Raw genomic sequence first — 22,923 nt, forward strand, 5'->3', positions numbered from 1 at the left:
ATTACGACAAATGTGATTGTAGCAGAGATTTTACGTGTGTGAAGTAAATATATATTTTACGTTTCATACAGTTTCCCGTTTCCCATTCGGTAAGAGAGATGAGAGAGTCAATATACTCTGCTCTCCGCCCGAACTTGTAGTGGCAGAACTCAACGCCGTGTTTTATCTTGCCAGAGAGGAATATAAGTATAATGCTCTCCTAAAAGAGTATCAAACGCCACACACAATTGGACACCTTTAAAAACATATATTTATAAAAAGCAATTAAAAAACAATGCACCTATAAAAAGAATTGACAAGATCAATAGAATTTTATATCTATTTGATTTGTATTACAATACATAAAAGTAAAAGTAGAAGAGCAAACGCTAAGAGAGTTGCAATAAAACGCACGTGCCCATAAACTGTGCTTTCGTCAAATTGGCTCGTCTCGTCTAATCAAAGAATTCACACGTTATATATACGCCCAGCTAATCGAGTGTGGGTTACGATTGTAGGGAGGAGAGTTTATTGTGTATTATTAACACCTACTCTTTATTCTCTCTGTTTACTGCGAGACAGCTATTATGGTTTACGAAGATTTCTTTTCTGCTATATGTAGAAATATTAGAGGAATCTGTTATTTAAAGTTTAATTCCTTTGTTTTCTTGTCATATAGGTAAATACAAGGAATGATCTCTGTCTGCTTGTTTGACAAAGATAAAAAATATATAGATAAAAGAATGCATCTGTTTCTTTTAGTTTAAAGAACAATGTTACTAGATAAATGTACTAGCACTAAATAATAGTTCACTAATAGAGACGATATAACACCTAAATCTATTGTTATATTTAATATTTTTTTTATATTACGACATTAATATTGTTTTGTTATATTAACTAAATTAGAAAAAAATATTCCTCTTTAGTTCACAAAAAACAAGATAATGATTAAATATGTAAGTATAATACCCTCGAAAATGAAAGTCGGTGTTAATGAAATTCTTTATTTTGTTTCACACTTTGTAATAAATTTATATTAGGTATATTTATTTGATTTTCCTTAACGTTGACTTCGTTAAGTGGGTTTCTAACAAACATCTAAAACGATTGTAAATAGAGAAGACTTGTTGCACAGAATTGCAGGTAGGTAGGTATATTTGCCGAATAAATAAGTACTTTTGAAATATATTTGCTGCACTCTGTAATTTTTATATTGTGATTTTATTGATAGTATTATAATCGGTTATTAGCTATATTAATATTATAATAAAGGTACATTACATACTTATTATACTGTACAGCCGTAGGTAATTACGAGTGTTATAAACACGGGAGGGGGCCTAAATTTTGAACTATATAATATTTTATCTCCGGTTTTTTAGTAAGGGAACCTAGCGCTAAGACACTGTTTCCCGCCTTCGCAATTCACTTAAAAACCGGAACATTTCTATGTTCTTTAGTATTTCTATGCTTTGTACTTTGTGCAAGCAAAAGCTTTCAACATTTTTATATATATTCTTATACTTATGTACTATTCATTAAAATATATTCTCAGACATAAGTTCGTAGAATGATCTTTTCATCTTGGACGTACTTAATTATGACGGATGCGGTTCATAGCGCCCCTTTCAAAACCATATCTCCCATGTTGTATTGCTGAGGACGTTTAAAATTCTGTGATTTACTATTCAAACTTAGGCAATATATCTCTCATTTGTATGAAATTTGACTGAAAGTTGAATATAAGAATATTCGGCTTTTGTGATTAATGTAAGGAAATTTAAAAGAATGACGCCTAACTTAACTATTCTTAATTTCAGTGAAAGTTCGTTATAACTATGGGTATCATAATCACATATATTTATAAAATATAAACGAAATATATTTATAAAATATGAATATCATGGAACTTATGGATTGGCATAAGTATTTACCTATTGAATTTATTAATATAAAAAGAATATACGAAAAGCTAAATATTTTAAATGTGGTCACAATAAAAGGTTTTCGTTATATAGAATATGTGAACAATAATGTAGAAAGAAAGTTGAAGTGCGCTATTATGAATGTTTAGCTAAGGCTCGCTCGGTAAACACTTGTGTTGCGTACAATGGGCCTATTCAATGCTGGGAGGGCACTATGTATGTGATAAGACCTATCTATTACATGACTACAGTCTGTGACACTCAGATGCTACCGGCGCTTGTTTCTTTAAAGATGAAATTTTAGAGATTTTTTAAAAAATATTTTTTTAACATTTTTTAAAGTTATTCCACACTTAGAAAAGAAAAATACTTATTAGGAAAGCGTATAATTTTTATTGAACGTAGCGGAATTTGAATCCGCGCTCTATAGAGATGCTAACAACTTAAATAAATTGTAACAAGCGTATAAGAATTTCGACGTAGCGGGATGAGAACGTATGGCTTAGAAGGCGAGAGTGCTTGGACGGTTTCTCTTAAAAAAAAACGTTTTTATATAAATAATTTTAGAGTTACTAGTAATTTTTGACTGAACAATATACAATAATGAAATGGATTATAGAACAATATAGATATAGTGTTTAGCGGATACGAGTAACTGATTAAAGCCCTAACTACTGAAGACGTTGCATCAATAAATTGATTTAGCCCCAATGCGATTAGCAAGTGCCTCTAACATGGACCCAAATAATAAGATTTATAACTCTTGTAATCCGTTCGACACGTTGCTGTTACTATACGAGTATATTGAGATAACCATTACTCATTTAGTTTAAATTTAATATATTATAATATTAACAATTTAAATGGCTTTAGCTTTGGTATATTGAAGTTATCGTTTTACCAAAATTAACTTAATGTATGGATTTTCTAAAAAAGATAATATAAACGATATATTTTCTATACATTTTATCATATATTCTGCTACTCACGAAATATGTCGTCAATCTCTATTAAATATGCAAGGGCTTGCATCAAGAACTTTGATGACGTGACACCGAGGCCCTGTCGTTGAATTACTATGTCAAGTTTCATACATGTCTTTACTATAGTTATGTTACTTATAACAAAAGTACTGTAAATACTAGTTTTCCATATAAGCAATTAATTTAATAGATATTTCAATATTCAAAAAAATATCATTAAATGTATAATGATACATAATTAATTAATGATAATACAAAATGTATATTAAGGAATATTAAACAAATAATACGTAGAGTCAATATATTACAGGCTATTATGTCCCTTCTAATATTGATAAGTTGCTAGATGGACGGCAAGTACTTACTCTACGCGTGTAGGCTACGCGCGGAAGTGAACTCGACCGCAAACATTCGTTTCGAAGGCACCAACCAGCTCTTTAATACGCAAAATTTATGCGTCTTCACATGTCTCTAATCTAAATAAATTAATTTTAATTTAATTCATAATTTACAATCTGTATTACTAATTGTTTATAGCATTTCTAATTAAAAACTAATTTACGAGAAACTAGGTAAGCAAAACATTTGCTTACGTAGTATTTCATAATTTTTCATAAAATATATTAATTAGCAATTACATTGAAGCACGCCTACATTAAATCTCTCTGGGGATTTTGCTTTGAAATGTATATATTTATTTAATTTAGATAGACGTTACACAAAATTTCTAGAATGTATGTAAATTCCATAGCCAAAGTTATTGTCTCGGTAGTTCACCGAAATCACAGCAACCAAGAAATACAAGGTTCCGTCAGAAACCACATATGGCTTTGCTGAAAACTGTGCCAGTTACGTTGGGCATTGCTAAACATCGTTTATTGAATATTCATGAGGGACAAATGTTTTGTACGTCATATAAATATCATTTCGTAGAGAAAGTTTTAACTAAGAGCACAATAAATTTAGGTCGTACATTTTTTTACGTTGTATTTCGCATGTAGCAAAGTAGGCAGAGGGAGCGTAGTGTTTAGACACTTCGCTAACTTCTGCGGAATTCTGGAGGCATTGCGTGTTAAGTGGAGCAATTCAAGGTCACGCTTTCTAATATCGAGGGATATTAGAGCGAAGAAATGAAAATATGAAATATTTTCTCGAGTGGGAATGGAACCTGTCGCACCACCACTCCTGTTCTGCAACTGGCATCAACTTTCTTTCAAATAAAAGTCAAATGTGTGCCTCGACAATCAAAAAGTGCAAGGAATATTTGCTTAAAGCAAACACTATGCAACTGTTATACACAGCTTAGAAAACTACAGTCGTTTTATTGTTAAAGTACAACTGCTATGAAAGTTTACTCGTTAGTAACTGTATTTTAAAAGAATAAGAAAAACTATTGTTTCTAAAATTCTTATAAAATTGTTTCTTGTTTTGAAAAGTGGAAATTTATTACGTCAGCTAAATTATTTAATGGTCGTGGTGGAGAAAAAGAGAATTAAAATTATGCTGTACCCGCACATAGTATAATAGTCATAGGGCACCTGGGAACCTAGTGTGAAGATAATCCGTTCCCATTATGACACTTCCATTCCCCACTTTCCGCCGCTTTTTCTATAGGCATTGTGTGTCTTGCGGAACCGAACACCGTGGTTTGCATCGTTACCAGAGCGAGGAAATATCGACAGCGAGTAAATATTATAATATTGAATATTTCATCCTCAAGTGGAAATGGCACCCATAACCTTTCGCAACACGTTTAAGCCCCAACGCCACTACTACCTCAAAAAAATATATTTTCCCACTAAATTAACTAATAATGCTTACATAAAAAAAACTTAAATATATTTTTTATTGGGCACAAAATAAAATTGACAAAATTAGAGATAGGTTACTCCGCAAAAGTTAGGAAAGGGTGTGATGGAAATTATTTTTCCTTTGGATGTATTTTATTCATGAGAGTAACAAGCGGGCACCGGACGCGAGCAGGAAACGAGCCCGCGATCGGAGTCCGCTTTTAATGAGCACATCAGGTTGTTTTGATTATTTTTTCATGTTTCATATACCTTACAACCACAACTGTATATTACGTACAGTTTTATTGGTAATTTAAATTAAGATAAGTACCTAAGCTATAAATAAATAGAACAGCTTCACGCTCTATCTTGCACTTAGCCGAATAAGTAGAAGGTACCTAGTGATAAGACACTCCGTTCCTCATTTGTTTATTTTTTATCTAAGCTATATTTGGAATTATTGTTCTTTCATTTTCATCAAATGTTTTAGCTATTTCTATTTCGGCAGTCCATCTTTTATAAAATAAAAAATATATATGTAATTTTATTTTGCTATATAGTTTACATTTTAACTTAGAAATAAATTAAAACGGCTCCCTCGTTTTCTGGAAATGTAGAAACTATTTTATAAAATAAATCTTAAACGAGAGAGAAAATTACGTTACGAAACCCTCATTTGAATTAGTGGCCTCAAAATCACTCCTCAGAGGACTAACGAATACATTGGCAATTGTAACGAAAGAATGTAATGGGTATGATTTTTTGTTATTTTTTTCTTCTTTTGCGTGAAGCTACGCTGTATCCTGCACATAAAGAAGTAAGCAGAGAGAACATGGGAACCTAATGCTAAGACACTCCACCCTATGTATAGTTAAAGAAATTAAAAAAATAGACATTAAGTAAATACATCTTATTACCTCCAATTTACATTAAAAACACTATCCATAAAAAAAAAGAAAAAATCAGAGAGAAAAGAAAAAAATCATACTATTCTCGTATAGGACAAGCATCTTCCATGATACTGTAAAGATTGCAGAATTGTAAGAAAAAATGAATTTGACTAACAGATAAACAAATTTTAAAAAACAACTTATGTAAATTTATTAAATTAAAATACAAATATAATATCATAAAATTTTAAGAAATGAGATTCATGAAATTCATGAGACAGCCTATTCTATGCGTTTAGTAACCTTTTCATAAACAACGTTTAAAAGTTACTTAAATCAATCAAAAAGTTAATACAAACGATATTTAGCAATTAATCTTCATCATTTTACTTAATCCTAACATTTGTTTCTAAACTTTACCCTTATACAATAAAACAAAATAACGAATTCATAACTCCAAATAAAGGTGTTTAAGATTTCAAAATGGTTTTCGTTTATATTTAAAGTCCTGGTTGTATAGAACCGAATTCCGATTCAAATTAACTCAAATAGCTTGCCACGTTATTTGGTTAATATATAAGTTTGTGATTTTAAATGGAATTATGGTAATAAAATCAATTTTATTTATGAATATTATTTCTGAATGACGACTAGAAAAAAAATACATAAAAAGAAAAATAAAGAAACTGACATGTAGTTGGTGACAAGCCCTGTTTAAGAAATTTCCAATCAAAATATTGCCAGTGCCAGCCATTGTCTAATTGTAAATGGGACAATCACTGGTTTGACTTCCAATCAAAGAAGTTATCATTTCCAATTCTTCACTCAAAAAAAATCGCGGCGTTCAGTTCGGCTACCCAACACGGCTTATTTCGAAAATTGGTCGAAAGTAGATAACGGAGTGTTTTATCATAAAGTTCTCTCTGCCTACTCTGCTATATGCTAGACAAGTGTCAAACGTACTACCTATTTAGTAAATAGGGATGATGTTGATAATAAAAATAATAATTAAGTAAGTAGGTATTTATACTATAAAAAAAAGAAAATATTTCTGAAAAATGCTTCATCTGTAGTTTAAAATCGTATTACGTTTCTATCATCGTGCACCTGTATTACCAATATCCCGGACAGTGGAATCGTTGGCGCAGTAATGTTTGTTTTTCACTGCAATATGAAAGGACTAGGATATGTCATGTTTTCCGGAGTACCCCATTCTCCCCATTCCATTCTGAAACTAGTTTTCGTAGTTTTACTTTTACTATTTAGGAATTTTATATTGATATACACTACCAAAATATTTTTCACCAGTCATCCATAAAGTAGAACCATAAAATGTCCATATAATATGTAGGTACCTTTCGCCGGTCTAAGTAAAAAATGCTGCCAACCAATATGTACGTATATCTATAACATAAAAAAATTATAACTAGATTGTTTTTTCAAATTTTCGAGCGAGAGGTGTCAAGAATTTTTAGAACATTATCAACAAAAAAACAGACAATTTACATACTTATTTAAAACACAATATATATCGATACCTAATTTAAATTTATGAAGCAAAACATCTTTGAACTTACTTGAAGAGAAATAGAATTGATCCCAACTATTAAGCTTCCGAAACCTGTCGGTTTGAAACCAATTAAACTTAACTGAAGAGTGCTTCGAAGGCGATGACAGACACTGCAAATAACGGATGTGAACCTGTAAGAACATATTAATTACAACTTAACATATATAACTTATTATAAATTCAACCATAATTTATCAGCTTCACGCTTTATCCCGCATACCGCGGGATAGACAGTGGGCACCCAGTGTTAAGACATTCCGTTCCCTATTTTCTGCCTAATTTTGGAAGCATTGCATGTTGAGTGGCAGAATTCAACGCCGCGCTTAACCTCGACACCAGAGCGAAGAATTGGAAATATAAGCATAAATAAATATTTCACTTCCTCGGATGGGGATCGAATCCACAACCGTCGCGTTACAGTCACGCCCTTGTGCCGCTATACTGTACAAATTATATTATTTTTAATAATTATTTTCTTTTCTTATAAGATGTCTAAATATAACCTCTTCTTTTCACAGTGTAGTAATAACAAAAATCAAATTATAAAGTTTTTATACGCAAAGCAATGCAGAGTATAAAATAGTCGTTTGACTCGCGTTGGTAAAGATAGAAAGCTGATTGCATTTTACGTTTTGAAGTGTCATGTAACTTTTAATACGATATGCTCCTGCGTACACTAGCATGGTTTATTCTTTTTTTTTTTTGCTTCGTAACAGCCATAAATTTATATGAAGTTACTCGTGTCAACTCTAATGCATATTTGTTTCTACAGCCTAATAGCACAATGTATGTCACATTCGTATAGGCCGGTGGTGGCCAGACTGTAAATGCGACAGGTGGTGGGTTCGATTCTCAGGAAATGAAACATTTAATATTTTTATTTTTTCGCTCTGGTGTCGAGGCAAAGGTTGATGTAGAGTTCCACCACTCAACACGCAGTGCCTCCAGAATTGTGCGGAAAGTAGGAAGCGGAGTGCCTTAACACTAGGCACCCTCTGCCTACTCTTCTAATGTACATGCAGGAAACAAAGTGAAGCTGAAAAGCAATGTCTTTTATTTAATTTTTATTTAAATATCAAGTAAGCAAAAAATTTCCATATCCTCAACATCATCAAAAACGGCGTAAAGAATCTAGTAATACATTCTGTCGTCGAGGTTGCCCTTAGACTGACAGCAATTTATATTTCTTATTTAACCTAGTGATATATTGTAGACCTAGGCATATCATTTGTTATCAAAATAATATACGAGACATGTTTCGTTTATGAAGAATATTATTACCAACGTTGTGGCAAAAAAAAATATTTTTATAGAACTGTAAATCATTTATCCATACCTATATTATAAATACGAAAGTAACTCTGTCTGTCTGTCTGTCTTTTACGCAATCAGGGCCAAACCGCTAATTTAATTGTGATAAAATACTCATATAGATACTTGAGGGTCTCGGGATGAACATAGGATACTTTTTTTTCTCATATTTGTAATATTTTCGATATATACCAATATATTAAAATACTTATTAATTGGACATGCAATTTATTCCGCCATGTTAAAATAACAACGACCGTTGCTAAGCAACGATTTGCAAAGTTTGTTGTTAGAAAACGTCACCCAAAAAGAGCTTGCTTAACGCATCTCTCTATTGAAAACTGAAAATAATTTCACAAATATATTTCATAAATATTCGTATAGTTCAAGCGGGCGTAGCCGCGTTCGGGTCCACTAGTATTACCATATATGTATATAATAAATAATTCAGTTAGTACGATATTTATCAATATTTATTTATAACAAAATATATAATAATAGTAATAGTGAGAGACCCTTTCGGTTTTTTTAATGTTTTTTTTTGTATGTTTATATAATACATGTTTTTGTTTATACATATCTATTTTTTAAATTATTTTGGCGGACTGTTATAAGCAAAAAGCAAATTTAATGCTAAGCATAGTGTACCTATACAGGTGGCGCCGAGTCGCGTCGCCGACCAATTTCCCGCATGGCAGATCAAAGACGGGTCTAGTTCACCCCGTTCCATTACCTCTACATAGATATGACAGCAAATACTATAGGGACTATTTTAAAATATTTTACATAAAACTGATTCATTCCAAATTCTATAGGAAACTATTTTAAAATATTTTACATACAACTGATTCATTCCAAATTCTGAAGGGTTCCATTGTAGATATTTTCAGAATAGAATCAAATGATATTCGAATTACAAAGATGTCGAAGAGTTAATTTGATGCCGAATAATTAAAATGGAACACTTAATGCTTTCACTAAATACGGAAGGAAACATTAATTACTGTTATTAAATATTTGATTAAATCGAGATAAATGTCAGTGAATATAATTCAATAAATAATTAAATAATTTATTTAACAAGAAAATATATATATATGAGTTGAAATCAATCAATTAATATTTTTTATAGTTTTATTATACCTACAAAAATAAACAAAGGACTAAAATCTATTTCGGCTCATATCGTTCTTCTTATTAATATTAATTAACAAGTAAAGATATTACTTGGCTCATGTCGTTAATTCAGTAAGACTATAATGTAACTTAACCCTTAACTCACCGGAAGTAGCATTCGCTAGAGAATACAGCAAATCAACTTCCGGAAACTGTTATTATAACAATAGACAGCGAAAACAATCATATAAAAATCAATCTTCGAGTAAACACAACAGTATTTGTACTCTTAGATGGAATTGCAAAGGCTCTTAGAGTGGCGGGGAAGGTCAACACAGTTAGTTGTCGATTTATTTGAGAGTCAGAGCTGAGTTTGGACATATTTAAAAAGCTTTATGTCAATTATTTTTTTTTATTTTAATACGGCTAGTCTATGGTAATTAAAAATGGAAAAGAAAAATAAATAAAATTATTAATTCCAAAAATACGAATTTTTACTTTTTTTACAGACAATGAAGTGTGAACCTATAATAAACCGTCCTGGAAATTGTTTCTACTGAACATTCGACTTTTTTATTAAGTTTTACATACTAAGTAATAGTTATTTACAAAATTAGAAGTAATTTTGTGTCATATGTACTGTGAAGTGAAGCGAAATTATAGTGCAGTGAATAAACTCGTTAAAAGTTAGAGAGTATTTATATACTCTCTTTGTACTATAATTTCTACAAGTAAATAACTATCAAATACTCTAGATTTATACGTATGTTAGTTAAAAAAGTAATAAATTGTATTAAATACTACTATGAGGCCAGTCGTGCCGCAGTCGCACAAGCGTCCCACTGTTAACGCAACAGTTGTGGGTTCAATTTCCACTCAAAGAAATGAAATAATTAATATTTTCATTTCTCCGATATGGTAAAGAGACAAAGCGTTGAGTTCCGCCATTCAACACGCAATACCTCCAGTAAATGGAAAGTGTTAACAAAGATATATAAGTTCTTATTGAGAACGAAGTGTCTTATTAACACTAGATTCCCAGGTTCCCTCTCCCTCCAGGCTACCTCTCTATGTGGAGGATACATCATGAAGCTAAAATAAATATCCTAATATCATTTTACACATCAGCTTCGTCACGCGATATCAAAGACTGTCGTTCTATGTTTTGGAAATGAATACAGATGCCAATATAAAAGGCTCCCTATCTGTAACCATTTGAATCAGAATATAAAAAATATCATCAATCATGATTTTATTAATTTTCAAAGCATTTATATATATATGGCTGTATTAATATGACATGAATAAATTGACATTTTAATATGAGTAGATTGATGATTATAATATCGATACATTTTTGCGTATAGCATGTAATATTTTTACTATTTACAGTTAGACGAAATAAGCTACTCAAAAGTAATGTTTTTCTTTAAATTTTCTTTTAAAATAATTAATTCACCTTAGTGTAGGTGAAGTCAAACTTATTTCAAGACATTTTTGAGATTTCCTTATCATTGACCAAAATATAGTACAAAAGACTTATACTTGTTTAAAAGTTTTTTTTATACTTAAAATGTTTATAAAGACATATTTATTATATTTCATTAACTTTTACATATTTTTCTAAGTAGTATTTTCACCACAGTTAAAAACTATTTTAGAAATTTCGTTTTCATAGCGATTAAAGTCTGAGCTATTTCTCTACATTGAATTATTTATCTTCCAAATCATATAGATATGCATATCTATTAATCAAAAATGCTTATGGTTGTACACGAACCGCGTTTTATAATTAAAATATTTTTATATTTCTTAGAAAAAATTGTATAAACAAAAGTTAATCAAAAATTGAGACTAACTTTTCTAATTTTTGTACATGAAAAAACAAAGGAAAAAGCTTTGAAACCAATAGTTATTGTTCTTTCCCCATGACTAACTCCTTTGAAACGGCCACTCCGACAACAATAACTTAACATAGTTTGTGTTTGTATTGTATTGTATTGTATTGTATTGTGAAAACAGAAATATCTTTGCAATTTCCAAGTATCATCTATAAACAGGGCAATATGCACCAGCTCGCCAGACTTTACCAACTGCAAGTTCCATACTATCATAAACCTACGAAGTTATGTCATGGATCAAAGCTCTAACTAACTTATTAATAGGTGCCATATGGTACCAACTATCTTGTTATAGAAGTGAATATTCATATGAGAATTCCATTGTAAGTTTGTATTGAGTAACAAAATTAAATCGAGTTTCATCCAATAGAGATAATTGGATACATTTATGTGTTGAAATTACACGTTGGCACCTGTGACCTTATACATCGTTCTTTTGGTTTATGGTATTATACGTATTATTACGTATTATTGTAAAATACATTAACAGAATAAAATGAAAATTTAGCATTAGTATTAGTTTAATAGGTTACGGGGTTACAAAGCTGTCTCTGCATGTCTGTGGCTACAGAAAACAAATGAAAATATGTAAATAATAAAAATAAAAAATCCGATTACGAAAATTATAGAGAAATAAACAAGTACTTACTTGTTAGAAGAAAGAATTGAATTAAAACTATTGAAGTGAAATACTTTCATAATAAAGATATTCGTGTCATAAGGATGGAAATTAGCTAAAATACTTTTTTGAACAATTTAAATCGATATAAATCCGAAGCTGTTACTTCGAATGAAATTGAAAATTGAAATTATGAAAAGTTGAAACCTTTACAAGGTCATAAAATACATTCACACCCGTACATGCGAGTAGATTGACAAAATCATTACATTCCTTTATGTAGCTCAGTCGGGTAAAAAGAAGCAAGTAGATACTGTTGAAATGTCGGTACTAATTTTTTCTTATAACCATCTTAAAACATGTAAAAATAACAAGGCTTTATACACATTTTAGTAGGGTCTTATGAGTAACATAAGCTTAACTGTTCAAACATTTTTTCGTATAAAAGCTCGTTCATCCACTTATCGTTGTGAAAATTTCGCTAGATAACTCTATCTATATAAGTAAAATTTTTATTTTGTATTTTCTTAATAGTATGTAATATTATTTTTTAAAAAATAATAAATAAACAGTAGCCAGTCCATTCAAACTGCATTTCATAGTCAAGGCACTCCGTTCACTATTTTCTTGACATATTCTATAGGCATGCGTGTTGAGTGGTGGGACTCAAGTCCGCGCTAAAAAAGAAAAAGCTAAGAAATAAAAATATTAAATATTTCATTTCCTCGAGTAAGGATCGGCCCAACTTAGTGATAACTTAGTGACTAGCTTCAATCAATCTATATATTTCATACATATATCAACGCAATATAATAATATGTATGAAATATGAAATATCTAAATATTCCACACGAGTTTCCATCTAAATGGAATCCATTTCCTGCAATAACATATTATGAAACATACGCACCGATGCGTGTACAAGCGTACGAAAAGAAGCAAAAGTGCTGCGTGTGTAATACTAGCTTGACATCAGTGATAAGCCTGATTGATGACGTCAAGGGTGCCGAGTCGGCACGAACAGCGTTGACTGCCGGTGCCCTACTTGTTGAACGTGATAGATATGTTACACTCAACACAAATGATTTTTTTTTTCACCAGCACCACCCTCGGAATATGTTAAGCGAAGTTGCGTTCTTTTAACGTATTAGGTTTCGTATTATGACATGTTACTGTTATTTTGTTTTCATATTGTAATATAGAAGTTTTTGTGCTATAGTGTTGATTTAAAAGAATTAAAGATGAGTAGCTAAAACTACTCACTATCTAAAATATAGATATTTAATGTTAACATTTATTTCTGTCTAGATATAGTTTTGTTAACTTCACGCTGTATCACGCATATAGCAGTGTAGGCAGAGGGAATTTAGTACTAAGACAATTTGCATCTAACACGTTTCGCCCAATTTTCGAGACATTACCCGACTCAACGCGTTATGTCTTGTTACCAGAGAGAGAAAATTAAAATATTAAATAATTCTTTTTACAATTAGAATCAAATCCACAACCGTTACGTTTACTGCTAGAGGCTGTGCTGCTGCGCCACGGCGGCCTCAAGATTTATTTTTTAGGTGTATAAAATATTTTTCTTCTATTATTATTCCCTATTATCATTTAGTATGAATAAGATTCTAAGAATAAAATTTTCTATTCTTTTATTCTCAACTTTCTATACACTAAGTGGGCTTCATGTACTTCAATTACTCTATAACCCAAAAATTCTATTGTATTTTTAGCTCTTTCTCTCTCCGCTTTTACGAGGAGCACACTATATGGTAAAAGTCAATATGCATTTTAATTAGAAACATCACTAGTCATGAAAAGAACGAAATTCGGAATATGTGACATATTTGAAAACTAAAAAATAGTTAACTTTAACAGTTAATTAAGTAGTTTTAACTGCTGTTCGATTAACCTGTCGTTTCTTGTTACAGATATGTTCCGGAACACTATTTTGGTATTGGCAATTTACGGCCTCTCGGCGATTTGCATTTTGCCTGCATCTTCCGCACAGGCTCTTTCGCAGTATGAAGGTGAGTAGAGTAAGATTTGAACCAAATATGCAGAATATATAGAAATTATATATTTTTTTAATATATTGTAAATATTATGTAATATTTATATTTTTGTTTATCACAATTAATATATAAGTATTATTATATGCCAATTTTTGTTAAGCCATTTTTCACGCAATATCCATACAAATAGACAAACAAACAAAATAGTTCAAGTAAATAATCTTCTTCAATATAATTTTTTTACTAAAATATTTAATGTCCATATATAGATTTTTATACTTCATCCATTCATTGCTAATACATAACGTAAAACTGTAGATAAGAAAGAAATCCGCTTAACAAAAGTATATTTTAATAGCATTAATATATGAAATTCCAGAAAGCCTACCACACACGTACTTCATACATACGAGTATGGTCACGTGGTCGTTGACCGCATTAATTAATGAGTGTGACAACAAGTTGAAAACAAACACACAAACCTACCCAAATTGAAACAGCAATTACTCTACCAACGCTACGAACAAAATAAACAGTTCAAATTATCCATGTCTAATTCGAGAGTATTTATCTAGCTTCCCATAGCAAGATGGACGTGGTCGTAAATCTTAACAATGACTTTATGTCATGTATGCATACATATTATAAGTAGGCTATATAATATACAGGGTGTCCCAGGAGTCAACGATAAAACGAAACCAGGTGATAGACCAAGTCATGACAGTTATGAGAAAAATATAAAAAAAAATCTTTGTATTATTTTTCATATTATATTGATTTTAAAATGAAATGAATATAATATGAAAAATACATAACAAAGATTTTTTGATTTTAAAATGAAATGAATATAATATGAAAAATACATAACAAAGATTTTTTTTTATATTTTTCTCATAACTGTCATGACTTGGTCTATCACCTGGTTTCGTTTTATCGTTGACTCCTGGGACACCCTGTATATGTATGGAACGGAGAGTGTTAACACTAGGTTCGATCTGTCTACCCTGATTACCATAGAGTACAATGCCAAACGTCTCAATGGACTCTAATAAAGTTTTTTTTTTAACTTTAAATAATACTGTTATTAAACATTCCCAAATTATTTTTTAATTAATATTGCTAACTTTAACAGAAACAAAATTTTATTACAAAACTAGTTATAAATTACCTCTTGTCATTTAAATCGTTAAAATTTTCACAAACTAATAATAAAAGCAAGGTATGCCACACCTACGGTACGGCATTAGGCAGGGGCAGAGGCCCGCTTTATATCGACTAATTGAATCAGGTTGTTTAACGAAGTATTTGCATATTTTATTGTGATAATACAATGTTAACGAAGAACATGGTTACAATTTACCTTTCAGAACCTGAATATTATTAAGCTTTATCCGTTATTTTTTAGTTATTAATTATCATATTTTTAATTATTTAAATATTAATAATTTTATATTAAGTAATATTTTTTGCAACATAATAATATTTTTTTAATATATTTTACTATATTCGTCAAATACTATACAATATCGATACTTCTGAAAATTTGATTGTGTGATTTGCAAATTTGATTTTGAACTTCTTGTTTAAGATTCATCAGGATCTCAAAGGAGTAAAGATGGTTACCGTCTGAGATGAAATTCAGGAATTTTATGTATTAAACTGTCACAATTTCCATATGAATAGTCGTTATAAGAGGCTTTATTTGGTTGTAAAAAATAATAATTTATATTTCATGTATGGTTTCTTCGCTAGAGTAAGCAGATTATGCCTAGTGTTGAAACACTCCACTCCTCACTTTCTGCCGAATGTACCACATATGGCTTCAATGTATAAGAATATAAAATAAAATCCTAAGATACAATTCTCATAATAAAAGGGTCATCAGCGGTATCCGACAGTCGAAGTGGTTGGGACGCGCTGGGCGGGCTCTACGCCCTGCTAGCTCAGCACGACGCGCTGGGCGGGCACGCGCTGGCACGCAAGTCCGTGCGGTCACCCTCTCGTCGGCTGCGTTTTGGACGCCGCTCCGATCCCGACATGCCACCTCAAGCTCCCGTAAGACACTTACCATCTATTAAAGATACTAATTATTATTAATTTAAGAATCGCTCGTTCGAAAATAATTTAGTTGTAAATTAAATAATATGTTATGTAAAAAAAAATTCCTTAAATGCGTATCTTTCATCAAATTAATATAAATAATCTTAGTATTAACTGGCTTAATAATTGTCACTAAAATCAACTTACTTATTAATAATTTTACGGAATTCTAAAGAAAATACTATCAAATTATAATGTAAATCGAGACAATGTTATTTGCGGAACCACAAAAACGCCATCACTGTATTCTTGAGTGGATAATGCATGACAAAGCCCAAACAAAAGTGGATAACGTTACCCACGGTATTACTTACAGTCATCTTAAAGCGATCCCTTTTGCTACATTTGCCAAAAGTACGCTACAAACAGGATAAAACTCGAATTTGATTCCAAAAAGGCATTTATTTACTGTAACGTGAATAACTTTCATTGAAAGATTAAGAAAATTTAAAGAACTCTCGCAGGATTATAAGTAAGTCGAATGTTTTGATATTATATCAAATAAATATTAATTTGATCTAATTATTCTAACGAGAAATACATGTATAAATTTATAAGATAAGAAAATTAAAATCTTTATAATTTTACAATTTTCATGAGCCAGTGAACTCAATAATTCAATGTTTATTTGAAATTACCATCATCTCACTGATTTTGTATAGCGACCTTATCCAATTTGTACACCAATTAAGATAATATTATATTTTATATAATAAACATTTTTTATTACTTACGTGTTCTATACTTATAAATAGAATAGAGAATTAGTATAATCTAATCACTAAATATGTTAGCCACGCCTTGATTTAGTGAACGCTGATTGATAGCGTTTTCAACTTAATGAACTCGACGAGGTACATATTCGTATAGTGTCTGGACGATATTTATAATAGACATAACGAAAGTTATATTTATACTAGCGGACCGGACGCGGCTACGCCTGCTTGAAGTATAAGAATATAATTTCTATAGAAATATAATTTCCATCTAGATGAAATGCTAAAAGTGACTATTATATTTATTTTCATAAGGATGAATATCAAAATGTCGCGGTAACGAACGCGGTCGCATAGCGACGACGGTTGTTATTAACATGGCAGAATAAATTGCATGTCAAATTAGAAAGTATTTTAATATATTAGTATATATGTGTAATGTAATGTTATATAGCCTATAGCACTTCTGAAGAATGCAGCTTTCATACAAAACAAAAACAAAGTAAATCGATCCAGTAGATCCAGAGATCTTAGCGTTCAAACAAACAAACAAACAAACAAACAAACAAACTCTTCCGCTTTATTATATTACTAGTGGACCCGGACGCGGCTACGCCTGCTTGAACTATAAGAATATTTTCGCGTCGGTCATACTCACACTATGCCGCCCGAAGGCTAGGTGATTTCGAATCAGTGACATCTCCTTAATTAATTATTAGAATGTTATACAGTAAACTATAATTTCAATCTAGATGAAATGCTAAAAGTGACTATAATATTTATTTTCATAAGGATGGGTATCAAAATGTCGCGGTAACGGTTGCGTAGCGACGCGACGGTTGTTATTAACATGGCAGAATAAATTGCATGTCAAATTAGAAAGTACTTTAAAATATATTAGTTTATATGTATAATGTAATGTTATAAAGCCTATAGCACTTTTGAAGAATGCAGCTTTCATACAAAACAAAAACAAAGTAAATCGGACCAGTAGATCCAGAGATCTTAGCGTTCAAACAAACAAACAAACAAACAAACAAACAAACAAACAAACTCTTCCGCTTTATTATATTATAGTATAGATATTTATATTAGAAAGAATGCTATTATTAACTATAATAGTTAATAAGTAATTAAAAAGAAATAGAAAGAAAAATTGTTTATGCTTTCAGCTCGACGAGATGGATGAGCTGCTTTCCCTCCGCGAGGTGCGAACCCCCGTCCGCCTACGTTTTGGGCGCCGTTCCGACGAGCGCGCCGTACCCCACATCTTTCCCCAAGAGGTTTGTTTTTTGTCCTTATAAGTAAAATAAATAAAGGTATATTTTACGAACAATATTACTTTGTATATAAATAATGAATATCTATATTATATAAATATTAGGTGCTTGTTTACTTATTTGATTGTTGTAATTCAAAATAACATACAATGTTCCTTTAAAACTGAACCATTAAAACCTCACCTGTGGCTATTTTTTTTATAAAAAAAACATCCTACTAATGTCATAAATGTAAAAGTTTGTGAGGATTGATGTTTAATAAACTACTGAACGGATTTAGATGAAACTTTACAGCTTTTACATCAGAATAATACATAATCTACATTTTATGTAAACATATTGTATAATTTGGCAATAATATAACAATAAGTTGAAGCAGGCAAACTCACATAGGAATCGCTAGAATTTTATATTCGCCATCTAGCATTTTTATTTCATATTGCTGAAAGATCGTAAAAATACCAACACGTTGTAAAAGCGAGAAACGAACTCATTCACCCTAACAAACCACTATTCGTTGTTACGACAATTGAGCTGTATTACGACAAATGGTCCCAATTTTACACTTCCAAGAGCAAAATGTATGAGATATCGTTAGATGGTGTTGAGAAGTCTTGTTTAAATTGACTTTTCGGCAAATGTTTGTTTCGACAACAACTATATATATATATATATATATATATATATATATACAAAGTTTGTGTTATATCTGTTAACTATTTCTTTTATTGCTTCTACGTGAATTACAAGTTATATGGCATTGTGAAACTTCTCAATCATTTTAACGATTTTTATTGATATTTTCTATTTAAATGTTTGTTTCTAAAGGAACAAGAGCGAGATGTGCGAGCTCCGTCTATGCGCCTTCGATTTGGTCGTCGCTCTGACAACAATATGTTCTTATTACCATTTGAGGTGAGTTAAATAAAAAAAAAGTTTAATAATTTTGTTAAGGCAATTTTATATTAAATATGAAATTATTTTGTACATATTTTAGTCATCATAAGATTATTATAATATTTTTTTTCAGCTTCCCTCTGTATCCCACATATAGCAGGGTAGGCAGAGGGAACATAGTGTTTAGGCACTCCGTTTTCCACTTTCCGCCGAATTTTTAAGACAATGCGTGTTGCTTAACGCTTTGTTACCAGAGCGAAGTTATCAAAATATTAATAAACAATAAATCATTCCCCCCATATTTATATATTTATCAATATTAATTGTAATTTTTAAATTACTTAAAGTCAATAAAATTACAGTCTGCATTACCAAAAGACGTGAAAGCGAGCTCAGAAGACGACAGACAGCAAAAGTAAACAAATCCTGCACGCTATAGGTAAATTCATAATCTCCGCTCCATACAATTATAATCAGCAAGTAATATTAAGGCAAATTACTATTATTACTATTTATTATAAGTGTCAAATTTTAAATATCAATTATATAATAGATGATTTTCAATTGAAATCGTTATAAGCTATATGTAAATAATCTGATGATATATTAAATTGTATGTTGTTAACTATTAAACTAAAGCTATTCTCGTTTTTAGTTTATTTTTTTATAGAAAATTATATATTTTTTTAAATTTCATTATTTTTATGTTTATTAGTATTGTTATGGCGACGAATTCTACATTTTTAGAGCTGGGTAAATGTAAAATTCACTCGCTATTTAATCAACTACGCTGACTTTAAAATATTATTTTTTTAAATATAGTAATATAGTTTATAGTAGAGATATATGAATATAATTGTTTTTGTTTATATTATGGTTACATAGTGCAATTAATTCTTGAAATATAAAATGCTAATAATAAATATGGAGTTTAATTTGTTCCCATTTATTTTGTTCTTTTGTCATTCTATACGCATAATAAAATTATATTAGAACGTCTTACGTTATAAATTTACGGCAAAAAAATAATAATAAAAAATAAACCACACATAATTATTTTTTATTAATATTTTTACTTCTTCGCTTTGGTACCAAAGCAAAAGCACGGCAGTGAGTTCCGACACTCAACACGGAATGCCTAGAAAATTCGGCGGAGAATGGGAAACGGGGTGTCTTAACACTAGGTTCTATTTGCTATATGTGGTATACAGCGTGAAGCCAAGATAATAAATAAACACTTTATAATTGAATTTATTAATGTAATCTTATCTTATCTATATATATAAAATCGAAAGGTCACTCACTCATCACGAAATCTCAGAAACTACAAGTGCTAGGAATCTCAAATTTTGCATAGGAGTTATTTATAGGACGTAGGTGCTCGCTAAGACGGGAATTTGCAATATTCGACTTCTAAGGGGTTGTTTTTGGGGTGGAAAGTTTGTATGAAACTTCGTTACTACAAATGCTAGGAGCCTCAAATTTTGCATAGACGTAACTAGGACGTAGTCATGGAGACAGAAATTAATAATAAAATAGTTCACGCGGGTGAAATCGCGAGCGGGCCACTAGTACCTTATATAATAGATATAGAATATATTAAAAAAAATAACAGACTATTCTCTTTTATTAATCAATAATTCTCTCAAAGATTTGCAGAAATTATCATGACTGATATTTTTAGATAAGCTTAGTCTACTGCCATATTGAGATTAAAAACAAAATTTCGGTGTAGCGAAACAGGAATACGTAGCTTAGCTGGTTAAAGCAATTTTTGCTAAAAGCTTCTTCTCAAATTTCGTTCTACTTTTTAATCCTATATGGGTAGTGTATAATTTCAGAATTTGTAATATTTTAAGAAGAAACTTGGCGGAAAATAGGAAACGAAAGTGTCTTAACGGGAACAGAATGTCTTAACACTTCCGGGATTCCTTCTGCGATCGTGACATGTGCGGGATAAAGCAGGAAGCTCTAATATCTTATTATTTCTTTTATGATAAATTAAGTACTATGAATTTGTAAGTAAAACAGCTTAAGAATTTTCAAAGAACGTAAATGATTTTTTTAATGTAGAGTACTCTAACAAAGATGTTTAGAAATATATGATTTAATTTAAATCAGATAAAAACTGCCCTTACAGATTGAAAATAGCAGCAAGTAAGCTAATACAGGAAGGGAAAATGGAAGTTTTAAACGATAACTTTTGGGTAACAAATATTTGATATCGATATTAATAACAAGTATATTTAAATAGATAAACCGTTTGATATTCACAGTTCTATTGTTAGCGCCTTCAGTTATTACATTACTTTTAAAACTATATGCCATGACGTTTTCAGATAATGTTTTTTTCATCATAAAGTTGAAAATCAAATTCACCTAGTGATAAGACTAGTATTTTTTATTATACTTTTGTTTATATTTTAACTTTCCTCCTTTTTTAAAACTGATATCTCTTATATGTGTGTATTTAATATAAAAAACTGAACGCATTGTAAACGTATGGATGAACTACAAAAATATGGTAATATTTATCTAAGAAAGATTGGTTATTTTACTGTGAAAGAAAACCTTTACCAAAATATACAAAGGTAAAAAAAGGATACGATATTTTTTCCTTGGTCTATCTCTGGATACGGTAACATTAAATGGGCGTAGAAATAGGGGAGAAGGAGTCATGCCCATCCCAGAATAGCCTTGTCCCCACCCCAGAAATATTAAAAACATAAAGTGACTATTGAAAATAAAATAAATCCTGTATAACAAATTTGTTGAAATCTTAAAATCCAGGACTCCCGGCCTCCCCTGGAAAATCTCTAGTTACGTCCATGGATATTACACTACAAATTAACGAAAGATATAATTCTATTTTATATAATTTATCATTTGTCGATGGGTTCTACTATAAACACATTTATAAAACGAATACTTTCCAAGTACTTACGATTTTTATTAAATATAATAATAATAGTGTCACAAATATACACATTTATATACAAGACTATTACGAGGCGTGCATCGTCTGCAGATTATAGCTCTGCTGGAAGAAATTGTAGATGTCAATCTGTCACAAACACAAGCCTTCTTATAATCCATTAATATACAACAGGTTCTAAGGGTTTCGTCATAGCGTTTACTTCTCCCTAAAATATGTAAAGTACGAGGTAAAATGATAAAAAACTATAATAATAATATTATAAGCACCCTAACCAATATGGTATGTTTAAGGAAAATGGAAATGTAAAATATATTTAGTATTGCTTATGAAAATAAAATGTGAACAAAAAATTAATAAAAGTAATAAGTATTTTCGTTGGAATCATATAATAAAGACATTACGAGAAACAATTTGTAAAATACAGTATTGACACCCACTTTTGTACTAAAATTAACATCAATAAAAAACGGTCAGGTGCGAGTCGACCGAGCCCTACTAGGAGTCCGTACCAATGTCGTGACTGTACGTCAACAGGAGGTCAATCGTGGCGTAGGGGCACAAACTGTGACTGTAAACCGACTGGTTGTGGGTTCGATCCCCACTTAAGGAAATAAAATGTTTATTTATAACTTATATTTCCATTTCTTCGCTCTGGTGTCGAGGCAAAGCCCGGCGTTGAGTTCTGCCACTTAACACGCAATGCTTAGAGAATTTTGTAGAAACCACTCTCTGCAGAATTTTGGAGGCTTTTCTTTGAGCCGCGCAGCCTGGTAAAAAATAGCAAGAACTCATAATTAAAAACAATAGTACTTGTTATGTTGTACCTACTATCATATACATATGTGTCGTAAGTCAAATCTCAAAAGTTTCTAGTAATTTAAAATCTT

The 22,923-nt window shown here is 30.7% G+C and overlaps 1 protein-coding gene across 1 annotated transcript in view; it reads left to right on the forward strand.

Annotated features, from left to right (window-relative positions):
- sNPF (short neuropeptide F precursor) overlaps positions 1–20,021 on the forward strand; it is a 31,026-nt gene extending 11,005 nt beyond the window's left edge. The window contains exons 2-6 of the mRNA XM_085187130.1: positions 14,022–14,120; positions 15,982–16,160; positions 18,094–18,204; positions 19,030–19,116; positions 19,461–20,021. Coding sequence (XP_085043256.1) covers positions 14,024–14,120; positions 15,982–16,160; positions 18,094–18,204; positions 19,030–19,116; positions 19,461–19,517 — 531 coding nt within the window. The 5' untranslated portion in view covers positions 14,022–14,023 and the 3' untranslated portion in view covers positions 19,518–20,021. The remainder of the gene's footprint in view (positions 1–14,021; positions 14,121–15,981; positions 16,161–18,093; positions 18,205–19,029; positions 19,117–19,460) is intronic.
- Positions 20,022–22,923: the final 2,902 nt, after the last annotated feature.

The sequence above is a fragment of the Heliconius melpomene genome, chromosome 6 (assembly GCF_056956725.1).
Source record: "Heliconius melpomene rosina isolate 202511_hmr_F chromosome 6, ASM5695672v1, whole genome shotgun sequence".
Lineage (NCBI taxonomy): Eukaryota > Metazoa > Arthropoda > Insecta > Lepidoptera > Nymphalidae > Heliconius > Heliconius melpomene.